Source organism: Lygodium microphyllum, chromosome 3, assembly GCF_053477565.2.
Source record: "Lygodium microphyllum isolate KBCC chromosome 3, Lygodium_microphyllum_v1.1.10, whole genome shotgun sequence".
Taxonomy (NCBI): Eukaryota; Viridiplantae; Streptophyta; class Polypodiopsida; order Schizaeales; family Lygodiaceae; genus Lygodium; species Lygodium microphyllum.
Window position 1 is genome coordinate 185,841,210 of NC_141137.1, and position 26,070 is coordinate 185,867,279.

Consider the following 26,070-nt stretch of genomic DNA (forward strand, 5'->3'; position numbering starts at 1 on the left):
AGGAAATTATTTTTCTCAACACATTGCGTCCACCACTAAACTACAATGTCCATGAGGCACCCTTTGAGAATGGCCATGATATCACCTCTCTACAAGGGCACCCATTACGACTCGGACCATAGAGCAAGATCTAAGATCAAATAGAGAGTCGTGTTTAACTAGTTCATAATGTAGTTACAAGAATGCAAGAGATTTATTCATGGACTACTTCAAATAGGTTATTATATCAATAATGTCATTGGTGTGGGTTTCAAGGATTATGACTTGAGAGCCATTTTTTATTACAATGAAATGGTCATACGAGGAGCAAGTCTCAAAGAGAATTTCAAATCAAATACCCTCACTATGCACACTTCAAACACAAGGTTTGAGATGCACCAAAAAATACATAAGCTTAGTCTTCTTGCAATTCAAGAGTATGCCCACAAGATTAGATTTACAAGTGCTTTGAAGTAAGCGTTATAAGATCTTGCTTCCATATCAAAATGAGAGAGGGATCTTGCTTCCATATCAAATTGACGCAACTTTGCATGTTTCTCTATCCTCAAAAATTTCAAACTTGAATATATCCACTCTTACTTTCTTGATGCCTTCCAAATACAAGGATATCATAACATCTATTCATCTGTTACATCACTCCTAGTTTACTTGTCCATCCACCAAATCGCTAGCGACTAGTAAAATGAGCTATACACTTGTATTGGATATAAAGTGATTGATTTAAATTAGTGGTTGATAGTTTGTTTTGGTTTGCTCTCTTTTACGATTATTCACCATTTACAAGTTTCACAAAACTCATTTAAGATATTGATTGCATCATTACGCAAGTAGTAAAGAGATGTTTCAAGCTTCTTCAAATCTTCATTTGCCTTTCTTATGGTCCACAATAGTATAATGCATAAGTATGAATTGTCACAATGTCTGAGTTGACTTGGGTTAGAGAATGAGGTGGACTTGGACCACAAAACTACAATACTAATTTTCATTTGAAGAGTTTTGTAATACACATGTAATGTTTTCACACATTTCAATTTCATAAAAGGATGGATCTTGAAACCTACAATCATGATGCGTTCTTTACAAGGGCCATAACAACCCATATGCAAATTTTCAAAACATTATATCAAATATTGTCAACAATCCAATTATTAGAGCCCTCGAAAACTTGTCTACTCACTTATTTTGGTTTTCTAGTATTGCAATAACATTGCAAAGAACTTTAAAACCAAGCTTGAAATCGTTTAGCAAACAATACTCATTTTGCGCATGGTATGTGGCCATGATACCTATAAAAACATATAATGATAAACATTAGTATCAAACTATTTTCACAAATTACGATCTACCATAAAGTTTAGCACAAAACATAGAAATAAGGCCACTTACCATATCCGGTTGTTTGAACATCAAAACCTTCATCCTACAAGAAAAGAGACGCAACCATGTTGTAAGATGCAATGAAATAACTACTTCAAAACATCCCTATACAAGACGAATTTATATTCTTTGATACTAACCTATGATGAGTTTCATCAAATATACTCTACTCTTCACATCCAACCAACCATTATACCTTAATATTGCACAAGAAAATGTCTACCTCCAAGCAACTGAGGTAGTGCAGGTTTGTCAAGTTTAGTGTTTGGACAAATCAAAAGGTGGATTGTGCATCATGCTACAGCATCTCTTTCTCAAAACTCTATGACAAGTGTCATTATTAAGGGAGTTACACGAGATGTTATAAGATAAAGAGCTCCCCCATCAAGACAAGGATGCTTGGAAAAAGAAAGATCCTCAACCTAACCTAGAACTTAGTTATAAGTTATTATTTTGGTCCTTATGAAATCATCCTATCCATTAAGGTAAAATACCTACACTATTAGCCAATAATTCCTATCCATTAAGATAAAATGCATACATTATTAACCAACAATTCTGCTCGTATCTGCTCAATTTCTTGTCCTTCAGTGTCTTTTTCTATGGTATCTACTTTACCCTCGCTCCTGGTGGTGATGGTGCAATTGGGCTGGACAGTGGTGACTCCATTGCTGGCGTCACAAATGGGACTTTGCACTCAGAAGCACTTTGAGATGTTGCAAGAGGCTCCAGTGGCATAGGAGGTGTGCTGCATTCTATCTGAGCTGACATGGGGGTGCGCAACTCCTCTGACTTGGATAATGCTAGGGCATCTAGCTTCATATGATAAATATGTTGGGATTCATTAATCACAACCGGTGCTAGTCCAGCTTGCTTTGCAGCATGTGCTCCATATGTGCAAGCCTCTCTAGCTGGAGTGAGGTCTCTTAGAATTGAGCCTCTTGAATATCCACTCTTATCCAAACTCACTTCCGATTCAGATTCAAACCCTCCATCTTCGCTAGAAGAGGTGGTCTCCCCTTGTGGCCGCAGTTCAAATAGCGATTCGGTCCTAAGTATTAATGTCATTCCTGGCTAGGCTAGGCCTGCTTGCTCAAGGCCTATGGCTCCTATGCGTTCCAACCAAGCGCGATCACATTCCATGTGCATGACTCCTCACTCTACTCTAAGGGTCTACCTTTTCAGCGGCTTGGACATAGGTAAGTTTGTTAGCAATCATGTGTCGTGTGGTTATCTCCTACCTGTGAGCCTCAATCTGAGTCAGATGAGGACATTAGGAGCTCTAACATTGTATCTGTCTATCATTTTATGTATTTTAAACACTTTAGATGGAGGGCCCATTAGTGCCTTTCTTTTTATGTACTTTTAGCTATTTAGGGGTTTGACCACATTTAGGGTTTTCCCTCTCTTTCGCCTATATATAGGTAGCCTACCCTCCCACTTTCATTATCCATTATCAATCATTGATCCTTCTTGATCAGCTAGCCCTCCAATTCTCTCATCCCCCTGCTATCATCCGCACCCACACCGATGCCTAAAGCTACGTGTTGGGGATGATTGTTGTAGCCTTGTACCTTCAACCATTGCAGTCACATTGTTCCATCTCTCTCCTATGTTCTATCTGTCTCTTCTCCAGGTTCACTTTCCTCTTTCCATTATGCACTCTCCCATAGTATCAGAGCCATGGGTGGGAGCCAAAGATCTCGAAGAGGAGCATGTTGTCTACCACAAAACTTGACAAGTGTCATCCCCATGTGCTATAAACCTTGCGCTTGGAGTCAAACAAGACAAGGCGGCCTCTTTCAACCCTTTTCTAAGACTTCGTTTACTAAGGCAAATTAGCGTTTTGCTCTTGGGCAACCTCTATCCCATTGGGAGGCCTCTTCTTTGATTCAAGGCACTATTCTCTATTGGGCAGCCTCTTCACAAGTACACAGCATCCTTTCTCTGCTGTGCTTCAAACTAGCAGGTCCTTTTTTTTACTAAGGTAACTTCTTTTTAGTGTTGGGCAATCTCTTTTTCATGCCAACAGCAAGGCATGTTTGCATTTATTGCAAATACACCATTTTCGAGCAGACAAGGTCTTCAGATCAAGCACTAAAAACACAACGTAAATGGACCAAACGTTGTGCAGAATAGAGAAGTGTGCAGATATGGAGATAGAAAGACAGTGGAATTGAAACACAATAATCAGAAGCTTCGGAAGGCAAGAAGATGGAATGAGACTCTTTGAGTGAAATATTGCTCTCTTCTTTTCTTGCTTTGTTAAGTTTACAACGAGTGCCTTATATAGGCTTTGGGTTGAGAAGCAAAAGCCTTCCCGCTGTCGAAGGGTTTTCAAAAACAAAGTCGCGACCACAGAGGACCTTGACTAATTTCAGGATAGAATATCAATCAAGCGAGATCATATTCAATTTGAAAGTTCAATTTTAGATAATATGTGACATACATTCAGCTACATCTGAATGGGAGCATCTCCAATAAACAACTTGACGAATACTCATGTCATATAAACAGCCTGTCTTCTCTAAAGGAACAAGGAAATCTGAAGTAAGATTTAAGGGGTTGGATTAGGATCATGAAGGCATCTTTGTATTCAGGTACAGTTTTTGTAGATACATTCAGCTCTATTATATAGACGGGGGAAAAAAAAATCTGTAACAGTCAACCAGAGAATGATGCTCTGCTTATATTAGGTCTATACAGTGATGTAGGCCAACAATGCTCTTCGAATCAACCCTTTCAAGACTCAAATCTTGGGTGATCATAAAACTCTTATTTGACAGGGATAGAATTTGCAGTCCTTATAACTCTCTGCTCCCATAATATCCTTTCTGCGAACCTGGATAAACCTTCGGTGCAGCTGTTCAAGCTTATCAACTTTTCACAGAGACGGAATCATTTGTATAAACTTTGCTGACACGCTTTAATATTGTTGCAATCATATAACCCAGAACCATCAGACCACCTAAAAGACAGACATTGACTTCAAAGGTTATCTGTGGAGATATTAGAAAAGGGCTGTCTGTTAAGCATTCCTTGAACATGAGACTATATCTCCCATCCCTGTTGCGCATCCTTAAATACGATTGGCATGTTTCAGAATCTTCCCATCTGGTGACAAAAGATATATATCTTAAGTCTCTTCTGTTGTCTCAATGTGTATGAAGGATAGAACTTCTCTAAATTGCTCTTCATCTGATATGTGCTGTTTCCAGGTCTGGCTCAATGAAAGCTTTATAGATAGGATAAACTGTTTCGGAAACTTGTTGTATGATGTCTTCTGGGGCACGATCAGACTTAAAGCATAAATGCCCTCTATGATAACAATTCGAGAAGGAGCTTCAATCCTCCCATGAGTCTGTGAATCTGTGACTTCAAAAACACAATTTGCCTCAATGCAATGTGACAGTCGGTCAATGTTATTGCTGTCCTCTGATGCTGCTACCATGCGTGACACTTGCTTGATGGCGATGTTTTGTGGCTGAGTTTCCTTCACCTCTTCTGTCCCTTCATCCTCAGCTAGATGATTCCTGCTCCTGGGCGCCGAATTGTGCTGAGGTTTTTCCCGTGCTTGATGCTAATGCAATCAGCCTAAAGCTCTGGCCAATTCAGTTTTTGGGTCCATGTACAAAGGGCAAATACGCCATGGGTACTTTGCTGCCTTGCTTATCCCCTCAGCTTCCTGTTCTATTGCCCTGATGCAACTCGACCAGTCCCACACAAAAGAATCATCACAGTCTCGGCCTCCTTGTAGTTTGATGGTGCATAGATGGGGCAACGTAGGTGTTCAATAATCTCTTCCCATAATAATCTTCTTCTTTTATTTCATCCAAATCCTCGTGAAAGGGCAAATCAAGTTTAACCATGTCATACTCCTTGAGCATAATTTCCTGAATATAACCCGCAACAGCATCCGCAATCTCCTCATAATGTGCCTGTTTGATTGTGTCGTAGCTGCAGGTCGGAGTTGAATTGGTAGTTGAGGCGTCTGAAAGCTTCCATGGCCTTTGAAGGAACCACCATCTCAAGAGGCCCGCTATTCACAAACTCCATTCTTCCCCATTCTGGCTCGTCTTACTGGTTCTTTTTCTTCTTCATGTTTCATCTGTGTCCCGTCCTTTCGCTTCTCTTCCCTTCAAGTTCGCCATCGCCTCTTCTTCTCACTTCCACTATCATTGTAAGTCTTTGGATTCAATCGTCGCTACTTGTCTTCATCTTCCCTTGAAGCTCCTTTGCAACGTCCTCCAATTCTGCAGTCATGTTCTTCGAGCTTTAATCGGTCTTCGTTATCCTCCTCATCTCCTTCTTCGCTGAGGTTCCATGTCTTGGATTTCTAGTAGCAAACCCGAAGTTATCATCCTCATCGTCATCGAATGGATTTTTGGCATCGAGCACAGGCGTTTCCTTGCACTGAGAGGAGGCCCAAGATCTATGATCCTCCCACCATTAATGCATTCCAAGGAACAACCTCCCTTTTCCGAACCAGAAAAAGCGGCTCCCTTTCTTTCTCTCATCATCTTCCATTCTTGCTTCCCTCCAAAAAGCCCTCATTTCAAAAATAGACCTTGCTTTTTCTTTCGGCTCCTCTATTCTAGTCCCATCTTATACAACCAAAGTACCTCTATTGTAGATGCCTAGAGAAGATATAGCAGCAGTCATAGAAGATCTAATACGGAAGCTAACATGCATGTCATTCTGAAAATATTAAACTCCACAAAGAACTTCACCAGCCACACCTACGAATATCAAAGCACCATATACATAACCAATCTCAGAATCTGTGCTAGTCTCAGCCACATCTCCCAAAGCTCCTGTGAACTGTTGATCAAAACCTCCTCGTCTAGGTTGACTGACCACTTGGCAAGACATGCCAACTAGAGCATTATTGATAAATTCCTCTTGCTCCAAACCCTCTTCCACACAGAACAAAAGTATAAACACAACAACTAAATATGTACAAAGTATCAAATCCCACACACACAACTTTTGGGTGGATTTCACACCTCGAATGCGCAGCAATACGACATCCACCCCCTCTAATCCTGCGCATCCTCTGGATGGGCCAACTACCCATGATCGTTATCATCAAGATCCACAAACAGATCAATCTCTTCATTGTGCATTTCCGGTATATCAACAAGATTATCTGTCATATCATCTGTCTCTTCCATTGGAGTTTCTTCTCGTTGCTCTTCTCTTGCAAATTCTTCCAATGCATAATCCTCATCATCTCTTTTCTTGAAGTTCTTGATTCTTTTTCCTGCAATAGGCACTCTAAGCACTGTCCCATCCAATTCTGTCAACTCATATGTTGCATTATCAAAGACATGTCTGACTATGTACGGCCCAAACCATATTTTCACCATCTTCCGAAGTGCAGTATGCTGATTTTCAAGGCTGCTATCAAAGACTAATACCCAGTCTCCCTCTTCTATTGCTCTAGGCCGCAAGCGATGCCTGTTGTCAAACCTATCCTTATTTCTTAGTCTAGCAACCTTCAACCTGTCAATAGCTAGCTGAATATCCTCTGGTCTTCTCTCCAACTGTCGAATCCGAAGAGCTAAGAGCTCCTCTCTCGTCAAATCCTCCTGCCAAGGTAAAACTGACCAAGTCAAAGCACAAGTCTCAGTCGGCATAACAGGTTTCTGACCATACATCAACTCTGCAGGCATATATCATGTGGTAACACTATGAGTCGTACGATCAGCCCACAAAGCAAATGGTAGCAGTCTCGGCCATTCTTCAATCCGTCCTCTGCATGCTTTGGCTAATGCTTTCACTATCGGCGGATGCCCTCTTTCACTCTTCCCATTTCCCTCTGGATTGTATGCTGTGGTTAGAGCCAACTTGATTCCTAGTTGAGAGAAAAACTCCCTAGCTTCATCTGCATCCAATTCACCACGATCCGCAGTGATCTTACCCACACAGCCATACCTGCCCCGCAGAAAATTTCTTCCAATAAGAACTTACACACTGCACTAGTGGTCTTCGTTCTCAAAGATCTGCCCTCAACATGATTGGTAAGATCCTCTCTATCCAAAACAATATACCTCATCTGCCATAGACCCATAGGCATAGTAATCAAGTCAACTACCCACTTATAATGAATGCATAGCGGATAGGTCGGATGAAGCTCATATCGATGACGCACTACCGAATACATCTGGCAATCTCTGCATGTCTCTACAAAGTGAGAAACATCTCTATACATGCCTTTCCACCAATATTTCTCCTTGATTTTCTCATAAGTAGCCCACACTCCTCTATGACTAGCCCAAGGACTCTCATGAAACTCCCTCATCACCTATAACTGTGTCTCTCTATCGCAGACAACCCGCAAAGGTAATCCGCCTATTTTCTTCGGATGCTTCCAAAGAAATCCGTCCTTGAGAAAATAACCATAGACTTTCCTTCTGATCTTTTTGAACTCTTCATCTGTCCATTCATCTCTTTTGCTTAGTGTACTAAGGTACTTCCCAATTTGCAACCAATCTCCAACATAGAGTTCTTCCATGAAAGCCACAATATCATAGACATGGCAAACATGATCAACCATAGCGGCTCAAATTTCTGCATCATCCTCTTCTGCAAGTAGTTTTTCCTCATTATCATATCTGGCTCTAGACAGCATATCTGCCCACTGGATTATCCTTCCCTGCTATGTGTTTAAATTCCGGATTTAATGACCTAATGTATGCAATCCATCTCAGCATAGCTATATCCGAAGTAGAGCAACTCGTAATCATACCTATCAATGGCAAGCAATCTGTCTCTACCACAACTGAAGCTCCAATAAAGTACTCCTTGTCACATTTGAGAGCCGTAACAATCCCCAGTAACTCCCTCTTGATTTGCGGATATCTCCTCTGTCTCTCGTTTAGGACTTTCGCCCCAAATCGAATAGCATACCTGTTTCCATCTGCATCATCTTGATCCACAGCCCAACCTATGCCAATTGGACTAGTGTCAACTGTCAATACAATAGGCCTTCCGCAATTATAATCCGCTTTCCTAAGAGTAGGAGCAATCTGCAATAACTTCTTCAATTTCCGCATGGCTCTAGTGTGGCTCTCATCCCAATAAAATTTCTGCCCCTTTCGAAGCAGCTGATATAAACAATCTGCTATGTGTGCAAAATGGAGTATCCAAATCATATAAAACACACAAGCTCCAATGAATCTCCACACCTCTGAAGTGGTAGAACAATACTCCGTAATCTTACCTATAGCATCCACCTTATCAGGTGAGGGTTTCCTGCCATAATACCCACACATATGTCCAACAATGACAACCTCATTTACTCCAAAAATAGATTTTTGCCCTGATAGTGTCAAGTTCACTTCTTCTAACCTGGCCAAAATCTTCTCACAAGCTGAAATATGATCAGCCACAAAGTATCTGCATCCCTGCTCATTTAGACTCTCATTCTTCTCTTCTTCTGCACACCCCTTAATGGGCACATCATCCAAGAAAGGCATGGTAAGCTGAGGTATATAATCACGAAGAACCTTATGCATAGCATTCATCATATGCGCAACAGAATTAGTGGCACCTTGAGGCAATGTACACATCCTGACAAGTCCAATAGGAGTTCTCATGGTGGTTATGTCCCTGCTTTCCAAAGCCAGCTGAAACTGATCATATCCCGAATACAAATCACCTAAAGAATAGATGGCACGTCCAGCAAATGCTTCTGAAAACTCATCCACAACTGGACCTATACCAACATTCCTGATAGTAACTCTGTTTACTGGCTGCATGTCCTGTATAAATCGGAGAGTACCATTCTTCTTTGGAACTGTAAACCACCTACTTGAGTATGGTGCAGATGAAGGCTCTAGAATTCCCATCCTGATTTTCTCATTCAACAAATCAATCAACTTTGACAGGTGTGCCTTAGGCACTGGAATAGGTCGGAGGTTTCATGGAATATGAGGAAAAGTAAAGATCACCATAGGAGCAACAATATCTGGATTCACACATCCAATCTCATGCGGGAAAAAAGCAAACCCCCTTCCATGTCGCTCAAGCATCTCCTGAAAGCATTGCTTCTCTGTGGGTAGCAAGAAATCACCATTTCCAATTTTCAATTCAGCAAGAGTCTCTGCTGAAAATTTATGGCCTATATGCTCCGGATTCCTCAAAACTGGCTGTTTGGCAGCCCTCTCTATTTTCTGATCACTGTCAGGTGGAGGCGGTACAGCTACCGGCTTCACCTTCTTATCCACAGTCTTGTATTTCGTGTCAACCCTGGCTTCATTATGATTCTCTCCATTACTCAAATCTTGCTGTAAATCAGCAATTCTGCACTCCAATGGCTGAATATCCTCAGCCCTCCGCTCTATGGACTGCATAGGAACAGCCCTAAACTCTGGATGCTGAAATGTTTCAGCAGTAAACTCTGTTGGTTGAAAGGTTTCAGCGCTCTGTGTCTCTGTAAGCTGATCATAATCAGCCGGAAACTCTGTTTGCTGAATTTCTTCAGCACTCAACTCTTTTTGCTGAACCACCTCAGCCTTTGACTCAATCTGTGACACAAAATCTGCAATTTCATGAAACATGTCCAGGGATTGCACTAATACATTACTGTGACAACTCTGCATATCAGTTTTCAACATATCTTCCATCTCTGTCATCGTATCTGCACAAATCATACTGTCATACATCCCATCTATATGCTCATCATTCTCTAAAATTCTTGCATTTTTCAAATTTTTCTCCTTCCTGCATATGTACTACCTGGCAGCTCTAGGCAACTTAGAAGTCTTCTGATAACTCATCGAACTGTTTGCTGAAATCCCAACAAAACTGGAGGAGAAAACACTGCTGCCAGGAGGCGAGAACTCCAATCTCCTCCGCTCTGTACCACTGTCGTCTCGCGAAACGACGGTACCTAATGAAAACCCGAATCCCTCACAGTAGGCAAAGGTGCATCTCTGAGAGTATACCTGTTTCTAACATGGTTCACACACACAGTCATAAATTGAACTGCTCTCATGCCATCTTTACTTCGAATCCGTGCATAAGCAGATCCATCATCCATTACCTTTGTTTCCATACGCATCTCTGTGATGAATGGCTGTCCAAGAATTATGGGATAAGAGCATGAATCCTGCACAAAGAAATGGAAATCCTCGTCTACATCTCCAATAGAAACCCTAACACTGGGACAGGCAGCATACAAATCACCTGCAGTGTTGTTGGCGACTCTCATACGCCACCCATGCTCTACATCCATAGGCCATCTGTTACTTTCATAAACTCCACGAACTATGAGATTAATCTCTGAACCATGATCCACCAAAGCAACATAAGGCACCTGTTTCTCTCCAATTTTTACCATCGTCTCTATAGTTGCCCTAGCCCAATGACTCCGCGAAAAGTGACTACGCGGTATCAAGACAGGCTCGTCAGTTTCAGCATAATGCATAGGCTGAACCCTCTTCTCTATCTGTGGAAAAGCAGAAGCATTCTCAACCATAACCTCATCCTCATCCTCATCCAACTCCCCAATCAAAACTCCCTGTGTATCAGTAGTAGGCAATGCATGTCTTTTTCTCTTCAGGACCTCTTGAAACTGATCTTGAAACTCTCTTTTCGAGATGCCCAAAACCTCAGAAATAGTGAAAGTCACCTCACTGCCAAGTATCTTGTCATTAAAGATTTTCTTCGTGTCCGTAGATATCTCAATATCGGACATCAATCTAAACCCTGGCTGCTTTCTCTCTCTAGGCTCTTGCCTCTTTTCTCTCTTTTGAGCATCTTCCATTTGTCGTTCTGGCCCTGGTCTCAAAGACGGTCCTGCAGTAAGTGGAGTAACAAACTCACCCCCTCTAGTCTTTTTAGCTGCACTTGGATTTTCTTCATCCCTCTTACGCTTCTCCTCAACAAGTACATCTGCTCCCTGAGACTTAGCCAAGTAGGCATAAATAGAGTACCTATCAACAGGCGAATCCCAACCTATCTCAGATCTGATGCTAGAGCCTGCACTAGTCAAAACAGTTTGCTGAATTTTTTCCTTGTTTGCAGTCTCCATAGCATAAGTTCATAGTGCTGACTGATTCTCTGATCCCTTCTCAATCTGGACTCCATATGCAGAAGCATCTCCTCTAGCTGTCACATAAAAAGTACGCGCAGCCATGTCATCCACTAACTTCTTCATTCCGCCTTTACCAAAGTTGGTAGTAAGTGGAGCTCCTGTTTCAGTTAACCAAATCTTACCATCTTGTCCCCAAAATACCAAATTCTTCCTCCTTGCATCCTGAAAAGATTCACAATCCCTGCAATGTTGATGGTCCGTACTATCGCACCAAATACATCTTCGATCTCTCCTAGGTGCACTAGGAGCACTCCTAGGTGCAGTAGGAGCACCAGAAGATATAGTAAGCGCAGTCGAAGCAAACTGCTCTTTCAATTTTCCCACCAACTCCGCTTTAACTGACTCCAGTGTCAAATCCGTTATGCCTTTGATTATGTCATCAAGAGAGGTAGGCACCGACGGAGTGGATGGTTTTGGAGCAGAAGGTGCTGGCATCGGTCGTGAAATAGGAGGAATAGGAGGAGTAGAAACAGTAGGCACTGGCATAGGCCAATAAACTGGCTGAGGAGAAGAAGAAATAACAGGGATAGAGGCAGGCATAGGAGCAGAAGACGGTGTCGGTGTCATAGAACCATTCTGTAGGCGGGTCTTCCATATCCTCCTCTTAGTCAAAGTCGAGACTGCATCCTGGGCATCCTGCCAATCTGTTTTAAGACCCATAGGCTTCGTGCGATCCTCAAGAAGCTCTCCCAATTCTTCCTGAAGAGCAGGATCTGCAGCTTGCAAGAAAAGCTCAACTTTTTCAGCATCCAATGCTCTTTGTTCAATAGCATCAAGCTGACTATACCTCTCTTCAAATTCTCGAATCAACTCTGAAGTAGCGACCTTTGTTTGGCATGTAGACCCACTCTCGGAATGACCGCCGTGTAGCCATCCCAAAGTCCTCAAGGAAATACTCTTCTTTCAGGGCCGCCTTAAAATCTTGCCAATGTGAATTTTGAATAAAAAGATCAGTCACTTTTGCCCTCAAGGCGGGTGTGACAAGACGAAGGAAGTACTTACTCATAAGTCCAGCTGGAACTCCAAAAAACCCCATCTTGATCTCATATGTCTTCAAATATGCTGAAACATTACAGCCATCAAATAGTTTCTTCTCATTCTCAACTGCTTCAATCGCCTTAGTCGCGTTGTTTGCATTCTCCTGCTCCGAATATAGTTGCCTTTGCTGAGACAACTGTTGTTGATGCAATTGCTGTTGTTCCTGCATATACAATTGTGTCTGCTGATTTTGAAGCTGCATATACATGGCCATATTCTGCAAAATCTGCTTTAGATCATCTGTTGAAGTACTTGACGCAGCAGTCATTGAAGGGGCTGAAGTAGAGGACGCAGCTGGAATTGTAGAAGAGGCTGAAATAGATGCTGAAGTATCTCCCATCCTGAAATTTCTGCAACGCTTTCACGTCGGGTTCACCAAAGATGTCGAAGGGTTTTCAAAAACAAAGTCGCAACCACAGAGGACCTTGACTAATTTCAGGATAGAATATCAATCAAGCGAGATCATATTCAATTTGAAAGTTCAATTTTAGATAATATGTGACATACATTCAGCTACATCTGAATGGGAGCATCTCCAATAAACAACTTGACGAATACTCATGTCATATAAACAGCCTGTCTTCTCTAAAGGAACAAGGAAATCTGAAGTAAGATTTAAGGGGTTGGATTAGGATCATGAAGGCATCTTTGTATTCAGGTACAGTTTTTGTAGATACATTCAGCTCTATTATATAGACGGGGGAAAAAAAAATCTGTAACAGTCAACCAGAGAATGATGCTCTGCTTATATTAGGTCTATACAGTGATGTAGGCCAACAATGCTCTTCGAATCAACCCTTTCAAGACTCAAATCTTGGGTGATCATAAAACTCTTATTTGACAGGGATAGAATTTGCAGTCCTTATAACTCTCTGCTCCCATAATATCCTTTCTGCGAACCTGGATAAACCTTCGGTGCAGCTGTTCAAGCTTATCAACTTTTCACAGAGACGGAATCATTTGTATAAACTTTGCTGACACGCTTTAATATTGTTGCAATCATATAACCCAGAACCATCAGACCACCTAAAAGACAGACATTGACTTCAAAGGTTATCTGTGGAGATATTAGAAAAGGGCTGTCTGTTAAGCATTCCTTGAACATGAGACTATATCTCCCATCCCTGTTGCGCATCCTTAAATACGATTGGCATGTTTCAGAATCTTCCCATCTGGTGACAAAAGATATATATCTTAAGTCTCTTCTGTTGTCTCAATGTGTATGAAGGATAGAACTTCTCTAAATTGCTCTTCATCTGATATGTGCTGTTTCCAGGTCTGGCTCAATGAAAGCTTTATAGATAGGATAAACTGTTTCGGAAACTTGTTGTATGATGTCTTCTGGGGCACGATCAGACTTAAAGCATAAATGCCCTCTATGATAACAATTCGAGAAGGAGCTTCAATCCTCCCATGAGTCTGTGAATCTGTGACTTCAAAAACACAATTTGCCTCAATGCAATGTGACAGTCGGTCAATGTTATTGCTGTCCTCTGATGCTGCTACCATGCGTGACACTTGCTTGATGGCGATGTTTTGTGGCTGAGTTTCCTTCACCTCTTCTGTCCCTTCATCCTCAGCTAGATGATTCCTGCTCCTGGGCGCCGAATTGTGCTGAGGTTTTTCCCGTGCTTGATGCTAATGCAATCAGCCTAAAGCTCTGGCCAATTCAGTTTTTGGGTCCATGTACAAAGGGCAAATACGCCATGGGTACTTTGCTGCCTTGCTTATCCCCTCAGCTTCCTGTTCTATTGCCCTGATGCAACTCGACCAGTCCCACACAAAAGAATCATCACAGTCTCGGCCTCCTTGTAGTTTGATGGTGCATAGATGGGGCAACGTAGGTGTTCAATAATCTCTTCCCATAATAATCTTCTTCTTTTATTTCATCCAAATCCTCGTGAAAGGGCAAATCAAGTTTAACCATGTCATACTCCTTGAGCATAATTTCCTGAATATAACCCGCAACAGCATCCGCAATCTCCTCATAATGTGCCTGTTTGATTGTGTCGTAGCTGCAGGTCGGAGTTGAATTGGTAGTTGAGGCGTCTGAAAGCTTCCATGGCCTTTGAAGGAACCACCATCTCAAGAGGCCCGCTATTCACAAACTCCATTCTTCCCCATTCTGGCTCGTCTTACTGGTTCTTTTTCTTCTTCATGTTTCATCTGTGTCCCGTCCTTTCGCTTCGTCTTCCCTTCAAGTTCGCCATCGCCTCTTCTTCTCACTTCCACTATCATTGTAAGTCTTTGGATTCAATCGTCGCTACTTGTCTTCATCTTCCCTTGAAGCTCCTTTGCAACGTCCTCCAATTCTGCAGTCATGTTCTTCGAGCTTTAATCGGTCTTCGTTATCCTCCTCATCTCCTTCTTCGCTGAGGTTCCATGTCTTGGATTTCTAGTAGCAAACCCGAAGTTATCATCCTCATCGTCATCGAATGGATTTTTGGCATCGAGCACAGGCGTTTCCTTGCACTGAGAGGAGGCCCAAGATCTATGATCCTCCCACCATTAATGCATTCCAAGGAACAACCTCCCTTTTCCGAACCAGAAAAAGCGGCTCCCTTTCTTTCTCTCATCATCTTCCATTCTTGCTTCCCTCCAAAAAGCCCTCATTTCAAAAATAGACCTTGCTTTTTCTTTCGGCTCCTCTATTCTAGTCCCATCTTATACAACCAAAGTACCTCTATTGTAGATGCCTAGAGAAGATATAGCAGCAGTCATAGAAGATCTAATACGGAAGCTAACATGCATGTCATTCTGAAAATATTAAACTCCACAAAGAACTTCACCAGCCACACCTACGAATATCAAAGCACCATATACATAACCAATCTCAGAATCTGTGCTAGTCTCAGCCACATCTCCCAAAGCTCCTGTGAACTGTTGATCAAAACCTCCTCGTCTAGGTTGACTGACCACTTGGCAAGACATGCCAACTAGAGCATTATTGATAAATTCCTCTTGCTCCAAACCCTCTTCCACGCAGAACAAAAGTATAAACACAACAACTAAATATGTACAAAGTATCAAATCCCACACACAACTTTTGGGTGGATTTCACACCTCGAATGCGCAACAATACGACACCGCGTAAAGTGTTACGATGGTATCCTTGAGAGCGGGGTGACATGTAAATGTAGATGCCTTTTGATGGAAACAAATATTGGGCTTTATTACAATTAGTCAAGAATATCATACATCACGAATATTTTGCTTTTTTCTTTTGCTAAGGTGGTTTCCTCGAAAGGAGATCAACCACAGTATTTTTTATTCCTGGCACATGTTCAAAGGTGACATCTAGAGCATCGAAAAAGAGAGATCAGTAGAGTAATCTTTTATTCCCGATTTCATTCGAGGCCCTTTTGGTGAGGTAGCCTGCTACATGCTTTAAGTCGGTGCAAATGTTGAAGTGGACAAATTCGATGAAAAAGTGAAAAGCTTCGATAGCCCTTATCATTGCAAGTATCTCTCTTTGATAGGAGGGGTAATTCTTCTGAGTGCTAGAGAATATTCAAGAGGCATACCGGCACGGGTATAGTTTTGAAGATTCCTCTTCACAGAGGCATGCTCGCCACCCGGAATCTGAAGCATCCGTATCGAGGATGAGAGGATGGCATGTTGGCAATCTCAATGGTGGAAGATTACTGATTAATTTCTTAATGTTCTGAATGGCTACTGTGTGAATTTCTTGCTACTGAAAATTATCATTTCTCAACAAAGGATACAATTCTTTTGAATAAAGAGCAATGTTGCGTGTAGAGGAATTAACCCAATTTAGACAACCTAAAAATTGTTGTTGTTGTTTAACAGAGGTTAGATTATCCGTCATATCAAGGATCTTTTTTAGTACATGATCTTGGAGCTTGATTTGTCCTTGACTTATCTCAATACCCAAAAAATTCAATGGAGGTTTGGAACATGATGGATTTGGTGGGTGACAAAACCATTCCGGCACTTTCTACTACTTTACCAAATTCTGAGAGATGATCCAAGTGATCTTGGATAGTGTCGGAGAAGACCAAAACATCATCTATGTAATTGAGGCAAAAATGAAATTTTCCAAAAACGGAATCCGTCCATTCTTGAAACTTTGCTGGGGCCCCAACCGGAATCTGAAGCATCCATATAGAGGATGAGAGGATCGCCGGTTGGCAATCTCAATGGTGGAAGATTGCTGATTAATTTCTTAATGTTCTGAATGGCTACTGTGTGAATTTCTTGCCATTGGAAATTATCATTTCTTAACAAAGAATACAATTCTTTTGAATAAAGAGCAATGTTGGATGTAGAGGAATTAATACAATTTGACAACCTAAAAATTGTTGAAGTTGTTTAATAAAGGTTAGGTTATCCAATATATCAAGGATCTTTTTTAGCACATGATCATGGAGCTTGATTTGTCCTTGACTTATCTCAATACCCAAAAATTCAATTGAGGTTTGGAACATGATGGATTCGGTGGGTGAAAAAACCGTTCCGACACTTTCTATTGCTTTAGCAAAATCTGAGAGATGATCCAATGATCTTGGATAGTGTCAAAGAAGACAAAAACATCATCTATGTAAGTGAGATTTTAAAAAAAATTTGTCAAAGATAGAAACTGTCCATTCTTGAAACTGTTGGGGCGACCTTGATTCCGAAGAAGAGGACGGTCCACTGATAGTGTCCTTGTGGGACACAGAAGGCGGTCTTGTACATGTCTTCTACCTTTAGAGGCAATTGCCAAAAGCCTTATTTAAGATCAAATTTACTAAAAACATTTGCTTTCTCGATCTTTCTCAATAGTAGGTCCTTCAAAGGAATTGGATGTCCCTGCCTGATTAAGAATTTGTTAAGTGGCTTGTAGTTAATTATCATTCTTTTTTTACCTCGATTTTGCACCGAATGCTTGTTGACGTAGAACGCCTGACAAGCCCATGGGAATTGCTTGGCTCAATCAAACCTTTTGCTAAAAGAGATTCTATTTCTTCTCTGCAGAGTGCTAGGTCTTCTTCTTTCATACCACGGTGAACAGCCTTGGTAGGGACAGCATTTGGCTGTATTGGCAGGGAGATGCCAAATTTGTCTCTTTTTTCTTTGTACACCAAAGGGTCTTCGTGCATGAACTGTTTGAGATGTTCCTGCATGCTTTGTATCTTTTCAACATATTTTTTCATTTCCAAATTTATCCAATATTCCATGGCACTTGTTTTGGAAGAGTTAGTAGCTTCAGTTATTGAATAGACTGATCTACCAACTTTGGGTAGTAGAGGCAGTTCTGCCTTCTTTTCCTTGTAGAAAATACCAAAACAATTTAACCAGAAAAGTATAAGAAACAAGGTGTTGGAGTATATCCGTACCTTTCAAGAGGTCATACCTCATTTGTCTCATTAGTTGAATTTCAATAGGTACCTTCACCTTTTCAAAATGCAAATAAGCATGGGTAACATATGAGAGTGATATTCTTGTTGTTTGATAACTCCACGATGATTGAAGTCGTAGCCTTGATGCACTTCTTCAGAAAAAGCTCAAATGAAGCTATGGTTAAGCTCGATCATGTATCAAGCAAAGCATCCACATATAAAGAAAACTGAGGCATGTTTTTTAATTGGACGCATACCATAGGAATGGGTCTACCTGTGTCCAATGCATTAAACTTGAATGTTTTAGATTTGGATAGTATTATTTGGTTAATGGGAGCTGTTGGTAGTGAAGCAGTAGCTTGAGCCTTAGAAGTAGAGGGTATATCCTGAAGTTCTCTAAGAATAGATGTAGTTCCTTGTGCCAATTCTTTTTAACTTGAAAATTTTCTTATGTACACTTTGCATAGTGAACTACATATTGACTTTAGCAGAATTGTTCTGCTCTTTTGCCTTCTTTGGGCATTTGTTTGTGAGATGTGAAGGACTGCCACATATGAAACACTTAAGATCATTTTTCTTTGAGTCTTGTGGATTTTTCTTTTACTTGTTAAATTTGTACTAACGTTTTCTCTTTTTGTGTCTGTAGGACTTTCTTTAGTGTCTTGAATATTTAGGACCATTACTATAGTCTTGTTTGTTGAAAGAAGACTTGAAATGTGAATAATTTCTGTGATACCTGGATGAATGTCGATGTCGATGGTAGCGGTAATTATACTTCTAGTTGTTATCACAATTCCAATTGTCACATCTAAAATCCATATCAAATTTGTGAGGTTCTTTGCAGACAGACTATGGGAACTTTTGGTTTAATTGAGTCATCTTTTGGAGATGACGGACTTCCTTAATTGTCTGCTCAATAGTTTGGATGATCTAGTCTATGCTGTCTCTGTGAAGTCCGTGTTCTCATTCTTTATCTTTTGCTTAGAATAAAAGGGAATTGGCTCTGGAAAAGAACAAACTAGGTGTTCCTTCATAGTGTTGTCATGGGCTCCTAATCCCTCGTACAAAAGATCTCTCATATATATTAAGTATTCTTTATACATGCGAGGATCACAAAGCTTTGATTTAAAGAAAACTTCTCTAGCTTCCAATACATCGTCAAGCTTATTTCCTACTAATTCTCCTAATAACAATTCAAAGAAGATTTGTATAGGATCATGACTTTGTACAATAGCCAATTTTACCTTTGGATGAATTGATTTCCACCAGTGCTTGAGACCTCCCACAAAACCATGAGTTATACTGTTGAGGATATCAATCCTATTTGTTTGTGGTTTCTCAACTATCTTTTGGCCAACATAGGCATACATCATGTAAATCAGCAATTTGATTACTTCTGATGTCTTTCCATCAATGGACCAAATAGAAAATGAGACCTTTTCAGGTACTCCAATCTTCTTATAAAAGTCATTATAAGAAGTCTTGGATGTAGAAGCCGTACTTGTGGCATTTAGTGGTATAGTTACAGTGGCTAAAATAGGGTCATAAGGCTGATGATGATGATGACTATGGACATTCATTTGGGCTCTGAGTATCGAAATAGGTGATATTTTTAACCTGTGAGAATTAATGGGAGTGAATTCTTCTTCTATGACACTTTCTCCGTCTTCATCTGAAGAGGTAATGGCATATGCTCTGTTTTGCTCAAAATAAGCTTGATCATGGAAATACCATGCAGATAATTTCTTCGGAGGAAGATGTGGTGGATTCTGTTCTATACTTTCTCCTAAATTTCTAGAATCCAATCTTTTGTGAAGATGGCGAGTAAGCTCATCATTATCCCTTTCTTCTGGATCAATGCACAAGGGCATCTGATCTAGAATTCTATTTTCTTTCCTTTGCCTTTGAAGCTTTTCGAGATTAAGATCTATCTTGTCAAAAGTTGTTCTGTAGTCAGTCTCTGATCAATCAAGAAACAAGAAGTCGAGATATTCGGCTAGTTTAGTTGTTGTGGAGCCTGGCTGGATAGGTTTTTGAAACAGTCCTCGAGGTGTAGGCTGATTTAACCATGAACCAGTGGGTTGACCAACATATAATGTGATCTACACTAGTCTTCTCAATTCTCGTAGCCAAGAGACTCACTTGGGAGGAGCTAGTTTCATTGATGCTTGAGCTAGATGCGGATCACAAGTGAGAAATTCTTGCAAAGCCCATGCACATGGCCGTGCCTATGTGACTTTATCTATAGGTACGAGACAAGCCAAGTAAAAGAAAGGAAAGAGAAAGAAGTAGTCTCATCTTATGACTTTGATATAGCTTTTGTGGGAAAGCATAAAGGATATTCCACATGTCCTCATTGTGAGAGAACCGCACACCTTGAGGAGAAGTGCTAGAGAATATACCCTCACCTTCATCCGAGAGCAAAGGGTGGATCTATGTCCGAGCCTTCATCTACCTCTACTTCGTCACCAGCTATTTCCACTGAGTTAGTGTTTCTACACAGTTATCGAGTGAGGAGTCTTCTTTTGACTATCTCTTCTTCTAAGTAGCCCTGGTTCATTGCTAGTGGTGTATTGAGTCCTATGACTCCTCAAGGTGATTTATTACAAGTTCTCTGTCTGGAGGATATCACTATTAGTGACACTTCTTCACTACCTATTAGTGGTGTTGGCACCTTGCCTCTATAGTTTGACCGTCCATTGAGCTCTATTTTTAGACCCTATTTGTTTCAAACTTGGGTTTCTCTCTCCTCTCAATTTACAGCCTTCCTACACTCGAGACCTGCATTGTCTTCACCGAGCCAACTATCTTTGTTGAGGATTCTTCTACAAGAGCCACCTTTGCGACAGGTTGGCCGAAGAGGAAGCTATCTATGCTCTATTTTCCTTCCTTCGTGCAAGGCCCTCCAAAGCATCTTTCTACAATCACACCCTTTTTCGATTATACATTATTTATCCCATAAGTTTCATTCCATCCCCACCATCTCCTCTGGTAGTTCCCTTGCATCTCCCATCTCTTTCAAAGAGGAACAATATTGGTTATATGGTTACGGATTTCCTAGCCCTTTATGTTTCATAGGAGGCTTTTTAAGATCGTGAGAAGTTTCTTTTGGCTTTTCACTCTACTTTGGGCCTTTCTTTTATATAGCTACCACTTTTCTTCGTCTCATCGAGCCACCATTCCCTACTACTCGATCCTTGGTCCTTGGCGTTTCTATACAACTTCTAACACCTTCGATAGTTCCTCACTATCATCTCATAGTTGGATTAGAGGCTTGGCTCATCCATCTCCAACTGAAGTTTTCTAGAGTGATCCATTTGAGGTCTCTTCATTTCCATTGCCCTTTGGTGGACTTCGGTTTGATCGACTATTTATATAAAGAGGAAGACTTGCTCCTTAACTTGCTTTCTTCATCGACGAACTACATCGGTATTAGTACTCTTCCTACCACCCTCGGATCCACATCTCCTTTAGCCTTCTGCCACATCCAAGTTCTAAGAGAGTGTTAGTAGTCATGTATGTTGTGTGGTCATCTCTTACCTATGAGCCTCAATCTAAGTCAAGTGAGCATGTTACAAACTCTATTTATATGTCATTTTATGTATTTTAGTCACTTAAGATAGAGGACATATTAGTGCATTTCTTTTTCTATACTTCTGGCTATTTTTTAAGGGTTTGATCACATTTAGGGTTTTTCCTCTTTGTCGCTTATATATAGGTAGCCTACCCTCCCACATTAATAATCCATTATACATCATTGATTCTTCATGATCAACCAACCCTCCTCATTCTCTCATTCCCCTGCAACAATATACTTGATGTTGTTCATAAAGATATTTAAAAATTTATACAAAATATCTCTTAATGATAATATAGTTTTATTAAAAAAAGACGTGTGTACATTAAAGAAAGTCCTCTATGAATTACAACAAGCACCTAGGGTATGGTCTAACAAGATCAATGAGTATTTAGTCATTAATTTTTGCATTTGGTATCTATGTATCCGATGTAGATCACTCACTCTATGTTTTAAAAAAAGAGGTATAAGTTTGATTAGCATAGTCATCTATGTAAATGGTCTAATTATTATAAGTGATGATGGTTGTGAGATTACTAATATCAAGAGCCTTTTGTGGCAACAAAAATTTAAGATGAAAATCTTAGTGATTGAGATATTTTCTTGATATTAAGGTAATTAAGTATGCCAATTGTATTTGGTTGTCCCAAAGCCAATATGACTAAAATATATTGTCTTAAGTATGGTATGATAATATGTAAACCTCTTTCAATGTCATTGCAATAGAATGTAAAGTTAAGTGTTGATATTAGAGATGAGATTAAAAAATCTACTATGCTTGGTGCATAGTAGAAAGTTCAATTTACATGAATATTTAAATATCAAACTTACATTACGTGATTGGACTTGTGGAAAAATTTATACAAGTATCTAAGAAGCCTCATGTGGATCTAGCATGATATATATCGAGATATGTAAAGTTCACTTTGCAATATAGACTTTTCTACGAGGTAGGTAAAGCTACACAAGTGTTAAAATAGATAGACACAGAGTGGGCTAATAGCATATCTAATAGAAGATCTATCAACATATTCATATTTTCACTTAATAGTGCAACAATCAATTGGAGTAGCAAAAAGCAACCTACAATTGTTTTATCTAGTATAGAGGTGATACTATGACAGCATGTGAGGTAGTATGGCTACAAAAGCGATTGATTGATTCGAATGTGCACATAGCTAGTTAAGTTGTCACTCATTGTGACAACACACGTAGCATACAATTGGCTAGAAACCCAATTCCAAGCCAAGAAAATCATATGTAGGTACATTACTATATTTTTAGAGGAGATAGTACTTTCAAGTGAGATTGACTTAGTTTATGTTAGTATATAGGATCACATAGCTGATATTTTCGCTTAGTTGGAGCGTATAAAGAAGCTATAAAGTTTCAGAAGCTCACTTTGAGTTGCATAGACACATGTGAACATTGATGATGGACCATCTAGTAAGATGGATTTGCACGTCTAAACTTAGCACATCAATTGTCATCATGAGCTTCATATGGTCACTGATTCACCATCTATCATATTCTTTTAGCTACATCTACCTATAGTTGGAATGGTTACAATGCCAACCAATTACTATTGTCAGTTTCGCATTGTTTTCTACATTCCTTATGTTATATCTTATCTTACTACACATTGTAATGTGTGAGAAAAAAAAATTAAACGGCAAGAAAACTTTTTGGTTTCCATCTCTCTTCTTGTGTTCTTGAGTGGCTTTTCCTCACATCCATTGTGTGTCTCCTATGCACTAGTTTAAGCAAACCCCGCCCCCAAAAAAAACACGAGTCTTGTCAATTACAAGCCCAAGTACAGCTTTGTCAATTATGAACCCAAGCACTATAACTATTGGGCTACCGTCCACTATGGGACACATTTCTGTTTGTTTCTAGGCTACAAAGCTGAACCATGTGTCTGTAAATTGATGGAAGATCAATTTAATTTTGGCATTGCCATGTGGCATCTTTATTTTGCTTAGGCATTTAAAACAGCAAGAAACATAGTTATTTCCTCTATTTGGATCAATCAAGCATGTGGGCTTTACCTCTGCAACAGGAAGATGAACCTAAGGAGGTCATACTCTACCTCTGCAGTAGGAAGATGAACCTAAGGATGTCATGTTATCCAGCAACTTCCTTGGCCCAAGCTTTGACCTAATTCTCTATTATGAACACATTAGCACCCTTATGTAGTACCAGCCTATGAGTAGGGTTGCGCCAACTGATCCATTACACAAAGACAAGCTGAAATGATGGTGTGAGAGAGCTAAAATAATCATACTTTATTACTTTTCAAAACTTGATGGGGATGCATGCTTTCGGGTCGCTCGTGTCCTTCCTGACACCAGCTTGAACATGGAAGGTGTGGCCAAGCTAACTCTTGTTGCAGAATTGAAGACTAGTATAGTAACTCAGGGAGGAAGACAACATTGATGGATACAAGTATAACAGATAGTGATGGCTGAAACGCTTAACTGCAATCGTATCAATCCAGGTGATAATGGCAGAAACAAAAATAAGCAGAGAGGAAAAACCACTAGCAAAGATAAAAGACCAGGCAATCATGGCTGCTAAAAGTTACACCAGGGGTATAGGTTTGGAAGGCGAGTGCACACAGGTAATTGTGCTCTCACCATTCTCATGCTCCCACATGATTGAGAAACACACATACTTCACTGTACCCTTTTTGTTTCTGAGCACTTCACTGCATGTACACACATACCAGCACACAAATGCATAGAGACAGAAAGATTACCTGCAATTCACGGATCAATGGAAGAGAACCAGTGATTGAGTATGGCTTGACAGTTCCCATGACTAGCTGTGTGGCATTACATAGTGCATGATATCCAGGAGAATCCAGATCACATGCAACTCCAGATGTCATAATGTCATCAAACTCCACCATAAGTCTGTCAAAAAAAAAAGATGCAAAGAGAGTGAGATTCTTAGAACAAACTATATGAAAAACAAAGACATCCTTCTAAACATCACAATTACTTCAGACCACTGAGCTTTCACTCCAAGATGTGTCCAATCAAAAGAAAGATTGCCCAAATGCCAGCAGTAAATTTTGCAGCACAAGCATTCACAGTTAATGATCTTATCTTTAACTATCCATTAGAGAAGGAGAAAGGAAAAATCAGGCAGACAAGTCAATTTTTCTTTCACTACCAAACCGCAAAACCCTAGGTGACTATATACTCTAAATTCGTTTTTCACTCAAAGGTTGAGCACAATATCTGCAAATCAAGGCCTCTTTCCTACCTCCCAAAGATGAAATCCCAGGACAAGCCGCATTGCTTCATATGAGCCTGTCAAACTTCTCATTCCGAGTAACCACTTCTATACTTCTTGTTAACGCCCTTATTCATGACCTTGCACTCCCTTTTTATATTTTTGTCTAGCTAGCTAACAATGTGTTTACAATGATCAATATGCTATCTCGATAATAATGTTGATCCTGAAGAAAAGTAAAACTAAAATTTCTCCCAAGGTGTCATTAACAGAACTTTCTTTTCTCTGAAAACAAAAAAATATACAAATAAAGGATTCCAACAGGTAAACAGGCCAAGCAGAACATACCTCCCCTTGATACCTTCATCAGGGAGGGCGTACTTAGACACTGGCCCTCTAGTGTCTAATTTTTCAATGTTCAAATTGATATCGTCCACATATTCCTTAACTTTTTTGGCCACATCCTTCACACTGTCAGAACCAGAGTTGGAAACAGCAGTTTGAATCCATTTCAACTTTGCACTCTCGCTCAAACTGACAAAGAGAAAAAATTCCAATAGCAAGAGACAAGTGATTGATCACTTACTCATAGAAAGGTGTAACCCTGTAAAAAAACAATCCAATGATAAATCAGCACATAAACAGAACACATGAGAATTGAAAACAAATACCAATGACCAGTTCTTAGGAAAACTTGGCATACTCTAGAAACTGTAATCCATTTTAAGCCATCCCTGCAGCTGACCCTAGTTGAAAAATAATAATTGAAGTTTGTTCAAGAGGACTGACATCAAAAATTCACCTTATATCTCCAGATATTGTGCATTCTCCTGGAATCTGATTGACACAACCACCTGGGTCTGCATCCCAAAAAACTCTCTTATTGGTCTATTTCATTCAACCTTAGCCTTTCATTATATGATCTAAATTACAGGACAGAATGCCACAATCTCTACTTAGATGGCAACCAAGCTGGACCTATCTAACATACATCACTTCATACACAAAAGTGTGCATGCTCTGGGCTTTTTTAAGCGTGTGCTTATCCTTTAACATAGATTATTTGGCCAGTATAATTTCCTTGTATGTCTACATAGTACAACACTCACTTCACCTAATAAATGGACTTATGCTATGAAAAAGTATATTGTGTGAAATAAAGAAGCCAAGGCAGACACTGTCCCAAGGACCTCAACCTACTCTGTGGGAACCCACAGATCGGTATTAAACAAGCACACCAATCATCAAAATATTTACTCCAAATCAAACCCACCCCACTAGTTAGGTTGGGATTCAGCAACACGCGTGTGTGCACACACACTCAAAGTGAACAAGTAAACAAGAAGAGAGGAGAGTGCTCAAAAGTCACACCCACTATGTGAGAATGACAGTGA

At 40.2% G+C, this 26,070-nt stretch overlaps 1 protein-coding gene across 1 annotated transcript in view; it reads right to left on the reverse strand.

Moving 5' to 3' along the window:
* Nucleotides 1-954: 954 nt before the first annotated feature.
* Nucleotides 955-26,070, reverse strand: part of LOC148039297 (Peptidase M20/M25/M40 family protein) — a 105,491-nt gene continuing 80,375 nt past the window's right edge. Inside the window, exons 5-10 of the mRNA XM_087675196.1 lie at nucleotides 25,479-25,536; nucleotides 25,263-25,280; nucleotides 25,025-25,147; nucleotides 24,195-24,351; nucleotides 1,387-1,420; nucleotides 955-1,286 (exon numbers count right to left, since the gene is read on the reverse strand). Of these exons, the coding sequence (XP_087531322.1) occupies nucleotides 1,174-1,286; nucleotides 1,387-1,420; nucleotides 24,195-24,351; nucleotides 25,025-25,147; nucleotides 25,263-25,280; nucleotides 25,479-25,536 (503 nt within the window). The 3' untranslated portion in view covers nucleotides 955-1,173. The remainder of the gene's footprint in view (nucleotides 1,287-1,386; nucleotides 1,421-24,194; nucleotides 24,352-25,024; nucleotides 25,148-25,262; nucleotides 25,281-25,478; nucleotides 25,537-26,070) is intronic.